Genomic DNA, 14,407 nt, shown 5'->3' on the forward strand with positions numbered 1-14,407 from the left:
GAAAAAAAAAATCAGGTGCAAACATTAAGGAATATCCTTGAAAATTGTAAATTTACAGCTAATTTCAAGATATTTTTCTCTGATCACAGTCATCCTACCAATGAAAAACAATGAGGAACAAGTGATTCACCATAGCAACAAACACACAGCACATACCATCTGATAATCAATCCATACAGAAAACTTTAGAGGTTATTATTCTATTAAATTCTTTATTTTCAAAAACCTATAGATAGGTTTAGCTAGTGCTGTCCCAGAAAAAAAAATATCGACAATTAATTCAAAAGAGAAAGAAACTTGTTTCACTCACTGAGGTAGAAACAGTTAATGTAGGGAGCTCTAAAAGTAAAGTAAAGGTGTCTAAATAGCATTTCCATTCTACAAGAGCTGCCATGGAAGAATAACCAGAGAGATTAGGCCCACTGGGTTCACGGAAGCTGCCCTCACACACAGTTGTTGTGTGCCTTGGAGTCTGCAGAATGTGAGAAAGGCAGAGGCTTGTGTCAATTTGAAAACTATACAAATAAAAAAAACCTTTCACATTGTGGTCTCCACTATGTTTGTTAAGAGCATTTCCAATACCACTCTATTTAATACACTCGTTCTTCACAGTCCTACTCTGTTGAACTCTGCTACAGAAATACAGGCAGCAACACACAGCCCTCCCACAGACACACTTGAAGGTCCTCAGTAACTCACCACTAGCAGGGATCTCTGCACCACACTGCTCTTGTTGTGCAGTTCTTCCTGTTTAACGTGGGAAAACATTCTTTATTTGTGGGGAAGGTCAGTGCTACCATTACAGGGATGAATTGATCTGTGTCTCCTTGTAAATGCAGCATGAACATCTGGGAAAGAAAACATCTACAACTGCCTCATACTTACAAGTACTCAAGTGCTGTGATCACTAACTGGCTTCTCAAGCACTGCAATTCTTCAGTGAAGTCAATAAATGGTAGAGGAGTATCAACACACTTAATTCTGTGCTTATGTCTCCAGCCTCTTCGGGCGCATCCTGAAACGGTGCCGGAAGAAGTCTGGACCCTTTCACTAATGCATTCAATCTCTCCCTCCCTTTTCATCTAAAAGCATCTTTGACTGCGCTTTTATTTTCATTTCTGCCTTTCTGGGCCAGAATTAAGCACCCTGGGATGTAGGGAAGAAAAACCTGAATTCTACTCTTAGTCCTGCAACACTTCAACAGGCTCCACTGCAGCCAGGGGCATGTGGTGTTGTGCCTCTGAGGAAAAGCACTTACTCAGATCTCCTGTAAACCCTTTTCCTTCTTCATGAGATACTGTTTCCCCTCTACTGTCCTACAGATCCAGATATGTGGGATTTCCTGATGAAGCATGAACTGATAATGACTATATTCCCTATTTAGTTTTCACTAGACCTTCTGTTCTCAAATGAAATGTAGCAGCACATGAACTTTCATCTTCAGTTTTAAACTGGAATGGAACTGCTTATTAAACATGCATCTTCTTCAAAGAGACTGATTTTGACCAAATTATCAACATTGAGGCCAAATGGTAGTTTTTTTCAGACAGAGGAAAGAGTTATGGGGTGGTTTTGCTTTCCATTAATATGTGGAGATAGATCTGATAGGCAAAAAAGAGATTGCAGATTCAAAGGACACTTGCTGGAGTGTGTGCCAGATGCTGATAGCTATATATAGCCACTCAAAGGAGAGTGACTGCAGAGAGTATCTTACCCAGGAAAATCAAATAGGAATTTGCCTCAGTAAGATCAGGGCAAAAAAAAAAAAAAAAAAGGAAAAACAAAAAACAACCCCAAACTCAACCTTTAATCTATGGTGCATTATTTCTCCTGCAGAAGTTGTGTAAGTAGTCCGTGAAGTGAATAAGAAAGAGTATGTCCTCATGATGACCTTACCTACATTTCACATAAATGTGTTTCCAAATTTAACAAAACCAAATCTTCCTTTTTACCATTAGACTCATAGTCATTCTTGAATACAACATCTATTTCTTTGCTCCATAATCCTTAAGAGAAGTAAGCAAAGGACAATAGATAAGGCTTCTTCAATGTAATAAAAAAGCAGCATGCAGCCTATGAGATGAAATTCAAAAACAGAAAAGAACATGATTTGCCACCCAATGTTTTTCTTATTGTTTCACTCAAGAACATTTTAGAAAAGAGAGGCACTTGATTTCCCTGCCTCTTTTCCTCCATATCCTTGTATCAAATTTTTCTTCCCTTTTATCCAATACAGTGGGATTTTACCTACAGCAATATAATTTCTAAGTAGTTCAAAATGTGAAATAGCAGCACTTGAGATGACGAGCTATCATTTCTACAGAGCAGTATGGTAATTTTGGAATGACCAGGAGGGTGAGTATGGATTCTAGTTCACACTGATGAACCTGGCTACTAAAGATTAAATTCCCAAATGAGTAAATGCTACCTTTCTACACACAGGTCTATCCAAATTATTCTCATTAAAACAATTTTAAAAATTTATAAGCTTCAGTCTGTGTCAAGGTATTGAAGACTTTCCAAAACTGATTAAAAATATAAAATGAGTTATTGAACTGCATTAAAAATCAACCTTTTTCATGTATTGAAAAATAATGGTCTATAATTTGTATTCAAGAGATCTTATTTCAAGTGAATAATAATTGTACTGCAGCCAACTCTGTGCCCTGTTTCTCTGAAAACCTCAAGGAATGTTCAGAAGAGGGTTTTGTATCCTGCTGATCACACACACACACATACACACACTTTGTGTGACACTGCTTCTTATTCTCCAGTCCTTCCTGAGAAGCTTAACTTTGTTTCATTATGTATTTATTTTTCCACTGATGGCTCTTTCAAACTGGTGAACATAAAACATAAATGGAAGTGCACAGGTATCATAGAATGGTTTGGGTTTGAATGGATGTTAAAGACAATCTAACTTCAGTACTCTAGGCAGGGACACCTTCCACTAGACCGCATTGTTCAAAGCCCCATCCAATCTGGCCTTGAACACTCCCAGAGATGAGGAATCCAGAGCTTCTCTGGGCAACCCTTTCTAGTGTTTCACCACCCTCCGAGTAAAGAAATTCTTTGTAAAATCGAATCTAAACCTACCCTCTTTCAGTTTCAAGTCATTACCTCTTGTCCTATAATACATAAAGGTAAAAAGTCCCTCCCCAGCTTTCTTGCAGTTTCCTTTAGGTTCTGGTGCGGTAAGGTCTCACTGGAGTCTTCCCTTCTCCAGGCTGAACAGCCCCAACTCTCCCAGCCTGTCTTCATAGGAGAGGCGCTCCAGCCCTCTGATCAGCTCAGTCCCTCCTCAGGACTTGCTCCACATCCTTCTTGGGCTGGGGGCCCCAGAACTGGTTTTAGATAAACTGATAAGACTCTGGCAAGCAGAAATACTGAGTAAGGGGAGGGATAACTTCAGCAACAATACAGGCTGGGTGCTAACCGGCTGGACATGAGCTCTTCAGAGGAGGACCTGGGGGTTCTGGTGGACAGCAAGCTGCCCAGGAGCCAGGAAAGTCTCCCAGTGCTGCCTACACCAACCCTAGAGCACAGCGACTGCCCTGCCTAGCCATTCTCAGCCATGCACCTTTTGTTTTAGCAGACACTACCATTCATGTCACTACCAGCACTTTAGATACCCTACCCCAAGCCCTCTGGCCCTTTCCTTCTTTCCTGGCTGCTCTTAAGCAGCTTTCTGCCGCTCTGATTTCTGTTTCCATGCAGCTCCCAGGCTGCTGTAGCCTACTTGTCAGTAGTCTGCTTTCCCTCACAGTCATCCAAGATGACATCTCTCCTCTTCCCACAGCCACTAGGGATACTAGGTCTGTCCTGGCCAACACCTTTAGCCTCACTCTGAACAACAGAGGCCTCGTTTTGCCTGCAAACATTCACAGGACCATGGCAGCTTTTGTGCTGCAAGCAGCTTAAGACTTCTGGCCCTAAGAAGGGATGGCAAACATTTGATGTAAAGGAGAAAATTTACGAGTTTAATAGCAGAAATTTTAAAAAAGGATGGGAATTCTTACACAAGTCTACTAGAAGATTTATGATACAAATAATAGGAATGGAAAAACATTTTGAAATTAAAAGAAGTTCAACTGAAAATCAAAGAGCGGGTGGATTAGGCAACACTGAATAAAAACTTTCAGTCTTGGTCAATATTTCTCCCTGGAGCAATACCAGTGGGTTACCAGTTTCAGCTTGTGCCACTTGGGATGGAAAAAGTTAGAACACAGAAAGTATCAGGATAAATGAAAAACAGCTGGTCCGTTGTCTTTCACTGATTTTTCAGATCTGAACATTGTCTTTCATTAGCTCCAGTTTCAAACCCCAACACCTACAGTACCTAATATTTTTCTTCTTAGAAATTTGTTCGTAAATTTTCATAAAAATCTTTTTTAAACCACCAGACACTGCTTTTGGTCTACCTCCTTCAACTTCAGTTGAATGTTTATATTCTTTTATCAAATACTGGTTTATTAATACTGCATCACATAAAATCTGTGAGAAATTGGTGAACATTTATTAGGTAACCTGCAGTCCACTCTCTCCTACTATACTCTACATTGCCTTCAGTATCTAAACAAGGTGGTTTAAAGTGATCTCAGCTATGTCTCCTCATTTAGAAAATGCAGTATAAACTTGTGCTTATGCAGCAGCATGGATTGCATACAACAAATGAAATCTTTCTTTCCGGAGGTAGACACATTTGGAATGCAAATGGTAAATCCTGAGTTTCAGACAAACAAATGATTGCCTATCAGAACTCCTTTCCATAGTAGTCCTTAGAGTATTGCATACATGTAAAGGGGGGAAATTTGAAAGAGTCAGATAATTGCCACAGGCATCTTTAATTCTACCAATGCTTCCTGCTTGCAGATAGAAGCACAAGTGTGAAAGAGGTAATAACAGCTAAATGGATATTACTATCTGCCGTTACCTGATCTATCTGCACAATTACAGCACTTTGTGAATGCTAAATTTGCTTATAAGATCTAGCTTAAGAGCCTAAAACAGCCCCTTTTCAGGAACAACATATCACCTACATGTTGTTTGGAACTGATGGAACTTTCACTTAGAGAAAAATCACAGAAATAATTGCTTCCAGAGAGATTTCTTTCCCAAATAAAACCCAAGGGGAATACAAGAGTCAATTCAGTTTCTGAAAAGCAGGCATTAAGAGGCCAGAGAACTCCACCAAAAATTAGATTTTTCCTCTCCTTTAACAATGCCAGATGCAAAATTTTAAGACTTAAAACATCTTAAGACACACCACAGCTGTCAAAAAAGAGTAAACAATCATTGGTTCTTCTCTGAGAAAGTCACGGTGATTTAGTCAAATGGAGTCCTATAGTCCTGTAAATACTATAAATTGTTGAATTCATGAGAGATCTAACAATTCTCATAAGAGGATGATGTGACCATCTTTGTATTGGCATACAGGCCTTTGAATATACCCTTGAATAAAAAATGACCCTTTATTCTGCCAAAATGAATCACTTCCTTCCCATCAAAAAAGACCAAATAGTCAGAAAACAGACAATCACAGTCAAAGTGGTAAAGCAAAGTATCCTCCTGGCATAAAAGGAATGTGAAATAAATGAATATACACTAAGTCCAAGCAGACTTATTTTATATCTATTGCTGATAAATAAATGTTGTCTAAAAGCTTTTTCAGACACGTTCTCATACTTGTAGCATGGCCAGGTATATTGGGTCAACCCACTACACCAGGTTTCTACAGATGGAAATTCATTAGGAAGGAAACCTCCGTCTTGTCATAAATTGGCTTGAAACACAAACAGATAATATTAATAAAAGGAGAGTCTCATTGCTCTATTCTCATCTATTCCAAATATTTCATATTGTGTAAGTAATTTATTTAGATTGTGAAACTACTTTGACACTGAGGATGGCAGAACTATTTCTGGTCACATTCACTTCATTTAATCTTTGCCAAAGAGAAAGAAATCAATGAAATATGAACAGCAAGAAACAATACACCTGCCAGGGAAAAAAAAAAACCACAAAAACAAAACCAAAAAAAACCAAACATCCAGGTTTTATAAATGAGCACTCTGGAAAGAGTCAGTGAAATAATGAATACTACTAGAAAATGTGCCATTGTAGGAAGTGTTTAGGTCCTGAAGACAATGAGAATTTTGCTGTTGAGATACCTTTAAATTACTGTGAGGCTGCTATTTGCAATATACGATATCAATGTCACCAAAAATATCAACATGCAAACCAGTATGTTAAAAATATGTAAAGAGACAGGTGCAATAAGACATCATCCATCCATCCATCCATCCATCCATCCATCCATCCATCCATCCATCCAGGGGGCTATGTCATAAGAAATATGAAAACACTTACTTCTTCTTGCTTAGGAATGCTGAACTTGGTGATCTTTGACTTGGTCCTGGCCGAATCAGGCTTGCTGGAAGGCACTCCCCGATATGACTTGGTCGTCTCTGCTGGTAACTTCAGCTTTGGAGACTCATCCGGAGCCTGGTCTTGACCGTCCATTGGCCGTACATAAGCTGTTGGCTTCTGCTGACCCAGACTGGGCTTTGAAGCAAGAGAGGGTGGGAAGTTCTGGACGCAGTGCCCCCCACCATGCTTTGCTGGCCTCTCTTGGACTTTGGTTCCTCCTTCTGAGCCACAACTGAGCTTTGCTGGCTGCTGGACTCTATTGGTGTTGTCTCCTAATGTGGCCCTCAGCGAGCTTTGCTGGGCAGTATTGGAGGAGGAGGAGGAGGAGGAAGAGGAGGTGGAGGAGGAAGAGGAAGAAGAGGAGGAGGAAGAGGAGGAGGTGGGACTTGATGCATAGTGTTTTAGTTTCTCCAAACTGGATTTTTGGCTCGCCAGTTTGAAGTCACCCTTGTGTGACTCCAGTGACCGATGTCCGTGTTTGCTCGCTCTCTGCTGGCCATCTGAAGTGGCATTATGCCCAGCCTTCTGCCAGCCCATTGCGGTGCTTTTGCTCTGCTGGGCAGCAAGGGATGCTGGTGTGGAAGAAGTAGTGCCAGAAATAGGAGGAGGAGGTGGTGGTCTCGAGTCTGCAATAAGATGTTCATCAGTCTTGGGGAGAGATGTCTGAGGAACCCCAGGTTTTGGAACCCCAACGAGATGGCTCTGGTTTGACCGGTCAGTTAACAAGTCTTTCATTTCATCATAGTTGCCCAAAGTATTCTGGATGCGATTGGAAAGCTCATCCCCCTTGTTAGTCTGCAAAACAAAAATTGAGTGTTCTGCTACAGTCAACATAAGAAAAACAAAATTCCCTGCATGCTTCTGCTGAAATCCTTACTCAAGTAAGACTGCCTTATTCAGCAGCAGTGTTGAGGGATGAAATCGAAAATCCTTATTGTCTCTGAAGACACTTGTCAACATCTTAAATCTACCCTGAACTGGAAAAGCTATAAAGGGCCTTAGAGTATATAAAAAAAGAAATCTATCACAGATATCATGCTGTAGTTAAAGTATATTACCTGGAAACTGGAAAATTTATTATTGCAACTGCACAGAATGGTTTGGATTAAATCTGACCATGATAAAACTTTTCCTGTAGCCCAACACAAGCTCTCCTTCAGTCATGAATGAAAACACTGCATTCCCAATTTCTTCCTCTGCTTGCCTAAGTTTTCATTAACCATCTGGGAAGCCACACAACATCCCATGCAAGCGCTGAATGAATTTGTCAGTCTAAGCCAGCCAAATGCTCTGAGGTGACTTGAAAACAGCTTGTGGGAAATGAGAAAAGTACAGATTATGTCCTTTCTTTAAAAATGCTCTGACAGGGCGCTCATTCCAAGGCACTCTCCTCTTGTAAAAAAAAAAAAAAAGGTGAACAGAACCCTTGCCAAATTCTTCACATTTCTCAGTGCTTGCTGTGCATAGCAGGGGAATACAGCCACCCTTCCTCCCCTTCAAGATTAATTATTGTCTTAAAAATGATCCATTTACTTCCTGACTGAAAAGGCAGAAGCTTCACAAAGAAATAAAAAAGCAAACAAATCATACTGGAAAAGATTGAAAATTCTTGCTTTACAAAGCCACTGTAAGCAAAAGGGTGTATCATTAGCATTTTTACAGCAGAGATTTTTTGAACCCTGCCAAGATTCAGGCGTGTGATATCCTTTGCTTTATGTTTTCAGATTAAGACAGTAATGAGGCAGTGGAGCTCTCCTTTCTCTCTTGCAGACATGGAGACTGAATGGGAAAACCCCTATTGGTTTTTCAGAAGGCCAAGCTTTCATCTCAAGACTCTCTGTTTTAGAGGAAAACAGAAAGAAGGAGAAAGGGAGTAAAGGAAGTGGAGAAGATCCTCTTAAAGTTACATTTAAAAACACAGAAGATGTAGCAACCACATCTGTTACTCTGGAAAATTGGGGGTATGGAAGGGAAGGTATTCAAGAGAAGCTCCCCAGTTTTGAATCTTTTATTTTTAGGGTTTCCTAGTAGAAAACCTGAACTCAGGCAAAAATGCACAGTAAATGAGTGCTGTGCTTGCCACATGCAAACTTTTAGAAGTCTACAATGGAAGCACTCTTATATCTAACAGTAGAAACAGTCCTGTTTTGCTTCAAATTTTCCTCCTCAAATTCCAAGGACACTCTCTTGTACCTGTAAAATGCATTACACCTAGCTTTCTGATATGTTTCTGTTACTATGCTAACAGAGCTAAATATATATATCAGTAGTATATACTGAAGGGGAGGTAGGAAGGGAAGGACATGAAAGTCTCTCATCTGAAAAATTGCATTGGAAACTTGGAGTAAGATGGCTCAAGGTTCAACCACTACAGCCTGATCTTCCCTCTGCACATGAGGCTGTTACTGTTACAAAGATAATAAAATTCTATGGAAAAAAAATTGAAGGACTGACTCACAAATAGTAAGTCACTTTTAAAAAGGGTGTTCTTTCACTTAACAGGAATAACGTCAATGTCCTATAGAACAGAAACTATTTATGCGGCTAAAGATGTGGGAAGCATCACATACATCTGAAAAGAAAGAGGGATGGAGATACTCTCACGTGTCTCCTGAAGTCAATGAAATAACTTCTACACTTGGGCATCTCCTTGACCAGCAGAATTGTGTTCCAGGATGCATAGAAAACTTCCCTTTTACCCTATTCATCTCTTTATGCTCATTGGATCTTCCACCTTGTGTAGATACCTTGCAGAGAAGTATTTTTTCAGCTTCCCTCTGTGGTGCTGTTGGGCCTGTACTCATTATTACTCAGCCAAAGTGTATGTGAGGTTTCTTTCCCTGCCAGGAGCATGGCAACAATGACCACCAAATGGAATGGGGCTCCTGGCATCCACAAGTCTCCCACAATGCAGACATCTTTTGAGGACAGCTCTCCACCCATCTGCCTCTAGCTCCATGTACACAAACAAATTTGTGTGCAGGTTTTGCCCCTAAGAAGTCCAACTTTCCTAAAAGAAGGTCTGTTTTTTCTGATGGGTGCTCTGTGGATGGAAAGGAAACAAAAGCCTAATTGCAGATTATCTGTAGACTATCAATAGCACAGAGAAGTCACAGGGTTGTCTTCTACATGGATGTGATGTGAAGGTCACACACAGACATCTTGTACTGAGAGATCCCAGATAACCACAAGAATAACTGCAGCAAACCGGTATCATGGCGTGTGCTAACAGCTGGTCTGTGCTGTTTATTCCTTCAAGATGCACTGGGGACAGCTTCAGGTGAGATTTTGTGTTGAGCTGATCTCATACAGGAGAGTTCACCCACATCCTCTTGGGAACATGGTGGGATCTGAGGTAACTTGTTATGAGCTTTAGTTTGTCCTATTATCTTCTCAGAAATATTGCTGGCCTTATTTAAGCATTCCCACGGGGAAAACATGGTCACAAAATGGGTAAGCAGGAAAAGCATTCTGTGCAAACATGTCTAACTTACAGTGCTGTGATATTCTTCTGCAATGCAAGACAAATCCAAGCATTTGAAGATGGCAACATGTAACACTTCTAAAAATAAACCTGATGGCTGCATGGAAGGCCAGCAGAATTTTTTTCTTCACTAAAATAACTTACATAGTTAATGGGGCAAGGTGTTCTGTCCAGAAAATATCCAGAACTAATTTCCTACTTTTTCATTCCCCTGTAAAAGAGATTTTATGTAAAAGATACTGGATTTCCTGTAATCCTTCATAGAGGGTTGCTATGGATACTTTGAACAGGATAAGGGGCAACCTGAAGAGTCAGGATTTTTGAGAAAATTTGATGTTACAGTAGTAGTGATACATGTCAAGGTGAGAGAGGACATAAGATTTAGGAGATTTCTAGCCTGCTTTTGATTTTCAGATATGGTCTTCTGAATAGCATATCCTTTGACTTTAGCTCATGTTTCTCAAGCTGTGCAGAGGAATACTGAATTTAATCAGAGCTTGCAGTGAATGTCTGCTATAACTTCATTCCCCTCTGGAAATCCCTAAAAGGTGAACATGATCTTTAAAGGGAGTACAAGTGGGTTTCAGTTTTGCTTTTGCAGAAAGGTTTCCTCTTTTTCAGTTAGGCTCTCTCCACAGTAAGATCAAAAAGCCACAGCTCTTTCCCCTTGCACTGAAGGTTCACAAACACTTGGCCGAGTTCAAAGAGCCCAATGGTCCATTGCCAGTGTATACATGACATTCAGGGTATGCCACTGATAGAAGTTTTGATGTCCAATAATATCAGAATGACTGATCACCCCAAGCAACTCTGCCACACCAGCACAGCTGTGAGTTATACTGCTGTCCTGGGCTTTGCCTTTCCCCAAGTCTCCTTGACAAAGTTAGCTGTAGGATGTATTTCTGCAGCACCCTCTTTACACATCTATTCAAAATAGGGACAGAGTGTTTAAAGGTAGGAAGCAGGAATGAAGCCATTATCCTGCTTGCCTCGTAGGATCATCCACTCGGTATCCTCTCTGCTTCTAGCAATGACAGTGATTTTTCATCCACTCCTATTAAAGCTGATGGAATTTTACTGTAGTTGCACAGAGGTGCCTTCAGACATCCTAACTCAGAAACTGCTGGTGTGTCCATGGCACATCACGTCTGTGTCATGACAGTCAGTACATCGGCACAGAAGTAATAATCGAAGTTATACCCCTTTTATAAGTGATTTGAGCTTCAGTACCACCAGCTTGAGGCACCACAGACAGAAGAGTACTGGGGACACAGCAAAAGGCCAGGTCCTTTTTGTGTGTGGTCTGTTTGACTGGACCAAATGGAAAATCATTAAGTCATCACTGCAGCACAGCCCTCAAGAAATGCCAAGACACAGCTGACTTATGCTTTCCAGGCTTTCTTCCATGGATTAGCCCTTGACTGGTCTCACGGTAGACATTTTCAAGTAGGTCATTGAGGAGTTCAAGACATTTGACATGGTTTCTAAATGCCTTTGTAATGAATCTGAAATCCGGGCAGCTGGAGGTCAGCTTCAAGGCAGACAGAGCTGTGTTCCTTCAAGGGATGTGGTTTGAAAGTGGTAGATCTTTCTTTTTTATTAGGGACTAAATACAAGCAACAATCTGGAAGAAGAGCAAGCTAAAAGCTGACCCTGGAGCACAAGAATTAAAACTCAAGCATGGGAGTCAAAGTGGAAGCCAGGTGCCAGGTTTCAAATAGGTCTTCTGAAAAGAGGCACTAAAGTACCCTAAGCATCAAGGGCAAGTGATGCTGCATGGAGGGAAAGGATTCACAATGTGGCAGCTGTTACAGTAACTTGGACATTTCTGGAAAGGCACAGAAGAAAATACATGAGGATGGTTTGATACATACAGGCAATCATTGGGTAAATTGAGGGAGAGGAGCAGCCCCCATGGGACATTGCTCTCTGGTCCTGTTCAGCATTTTCAAGCTTCTGCAGAGTATAAAAGGCCCTGCTTGACCTTCTAACAGGGAGTGATGAAAGACAGTTGTGCCTCATCAAACTGCTGTTACCATGAGGAACAACACAGGGAGTTGAGACTCCTAAGCTACTTCAGCCTTTGGTGGAGAAAAAAAACATGTATAGCAGACAAATTTTCTTATTATCCTGGTAATTCTTATAGGGAAAAAAAAAGATATTTCAGTACAATAACCTTGGCCAGGGCACAATGTTTATAGTACTGCTTGACCTTCACACACTAGTCTTACACAATTGTTTTCTTCTAAGTATTGCAAATACAGGATACCTTCACCTTCACCTTCACCTCCACCTCCTAATTTTAATTCCATCTCAAATACTGCTGGGGTATTTCTAGTTTATTTCACTCTTGTGTGCTGCTAAACACTAGAAGAAGCTTTATACACATACATAAATATAAATATATATAAAATCCAACTCTCAGGGAATCATGCATGTTCTCTGTAAATTTTGTGGGAGGGTGATGAAACCTGGACAGTGCCTTCTGCAGGCTACATTTTTGTACTGTGGAATGAATAAATAAACAAAGATTTGCCCAGCTGGGAAGCATCTACCTTGTATGGTTCACTGAAGAGGGAATAGTTTGTGTTAAACGCGCCATTGTCCTGCTGGGCCTCCTGGTTTCTCCTTTCCCATTCCTTCCTTCGCAGCACGTTTCTATCTGGCTCATAGACACTGGAGTTAGAGAAAAAAGAAAAAAGAAAAATCGTTTTTTAAGAGTTAAAAATTAGAGGGCAACACATAACCAGCGTGCATTTAGAAGTTAGGAACTGTGTTTTGCAGGCAGATGGCAAAAATAAGCACATACATGAATCAGATGAACGCCAGTTCAAGTAGGCTGGGGAGGTTCAGGTCTCTGGGAATGCTGGTGCTTTCTTCACACAGAGAATAGATAATTAAATTCTTACAGAAAAATAAAAAAGAAATCACGTGGCAGGATCTAGTCTGTACAGAACTTCTCTGCTTGAAACGTGACAAAGGAAATATCTAAGCAACTTTGACAAAGACTAGAAGTTCTCTTAAGGCAGATGGTAATTACAGTTGTGAGTAAATAGAAATTATGAACATGTTCCCACTTATGACATATCCTCTGAGTGTTGTATGAAAATGCTCCTTTTTTTCACATGGCTGTGTTTCTGTAGCGATTCTTTCATTAACTAGCTCCCTGAAGAGCTGTTAAAACTATATGCTGTAATGGTTTCCACAGTTAGGTTGCTTCTTCTGATCTCTGCTAATCAGCCAAGTCGTGAAACTACTACTGAAACAATTCCTCTTTCTGATGGATTTGGCACTATCACACCACAGAACATGAATAAATGAATAGTGGCACAACAGTGTATGTATGGCTAGTAGAGTGTAGCTGGAGAGAGAATAAAATCACCGCATTACACAACAGCATTAATTTTTAGAAATTAACAGCTTTAGCTCCAATATAGACATTCAGAATAATAATTGACTTTTTTATTTTCAGAATTCTAGTTAAATACATGACAACATAAACCAGAGCATTCTTATTCTGAATTTCTACAGAACAACACCTTTCAGGTTTACACATTTCGGTTTATTATGTTTTATTCTCCTAACAAAGGAAGCCAACATGTCTAACAAAGTTAACATGCTATTTCAGGACAATGTGACACGTATGCTCATTCCCATTTTGCTTAGCTCAGCTAATGTTTTTCCTCTGGCACAGTAAATCTGTAAAGTAGGAATATATATTAATGTCATGTAAGTGCACCATGTGTTGATAAGATAAACGTTGTCTTGCTAACCAGCTTCCCAGTTAGCAAAACATATGTTGCATTGGCTACCCACGTGATGCTACCTAGTATGCCTCAGGCAAGGCAGCCAAAAGGCCAACAGCTATCTGATTCTAATTCGGGACTGGAGAAAGCTGAAAATACACAGGATATGTTAGACGCTATTAATACTTAAGAACAATGCCTCAACAGTCACTAAATGAACAGAAAATCTTTTGTTTTCTTGTTGATGCTGCTAACTTGAGCAGGACTGAGGAGTAGCCTTCTGATGGGTCAGAGGACAGATGCCAGGGGCTGAGCACAGCTCTCAAACACTGGGGTTTGTTGTGAAACACAGGGTTTCAGCACAGCAGATTGGAGACAGCACCCAAGCACCACCTTGTTTACAACCACTTAAAGGTGGTTGGTTGAGACTTTTTGGGTTTTTATCCCATACTTTTCATGAGCAATGCATGTTACTCACTCTAACACCCTCTCCTTGAAAAGCAGCATAATGAGGAGGCCATCATAGGGATGGAGTTTTGGGCATGGAAAATGCCTTCTTCCAGTAAAAAAGGGATGGTGAAGGCCCCCCCATGGGCTCCTGGGAGTGAGAACACCTCCTACACATGCTGCACATGCTGCTGAGACCAGAGGCAGAGCAGTTGTCATTGACTGCTGTGAGAGCAGAGGTCTTCAGTTACTACACTGTGCCATCGAGCCTACTCCCATCAGCTGAGTCAGTTAACAACCA

The 14,407-nt window shown here is 40.6% G+C and overlaps 1 protein-coding gene across 3 annotated transcripts in view; it reads right to left on the bottom strand.

The window, feature by feature from the left end:
• The window catches only part of AFF3 (AF4/FMR2 family member 3), a 333,013-nt gene that overhangs the window by 265,567 nt on the left and 53,039 nt on the right, over positions 1-14,407 (bottom strand). For all 3 annotated transcript variants that reach the window (XM_038152924.1, XM_038152845.1, XM_038152760.1), the window contains exons 2-3: positions 12,469-12,589; positions 6,370-7,224 (exon numbers count right to left, since the gene is read on the bottom strand). In XM_038152924.1, the coding sequence (XP_038008852.1) occupies positions 6,370-7,224; positions 12,469-12,589 (976 nt within the window). The remainder of the gene's footprint in view (positions 1-6,369; positions 7,225-12,468; positions 12,590-14,407) is intronic.

This window comes from Motacilla alba, chromosome 1 (genome assembly GCF_015832195.1).
Source record: "Motacilla alba alba isolate MOTALB_02 chromosome 1, Motacilla_alba_V1.0_pri, whole genome shotgun sequence".
NCBI lineage: Eukaryota > Metazoa > Chordata > Aves > Passeriformes > Motacillidae > Motacilla > Motacilla alba.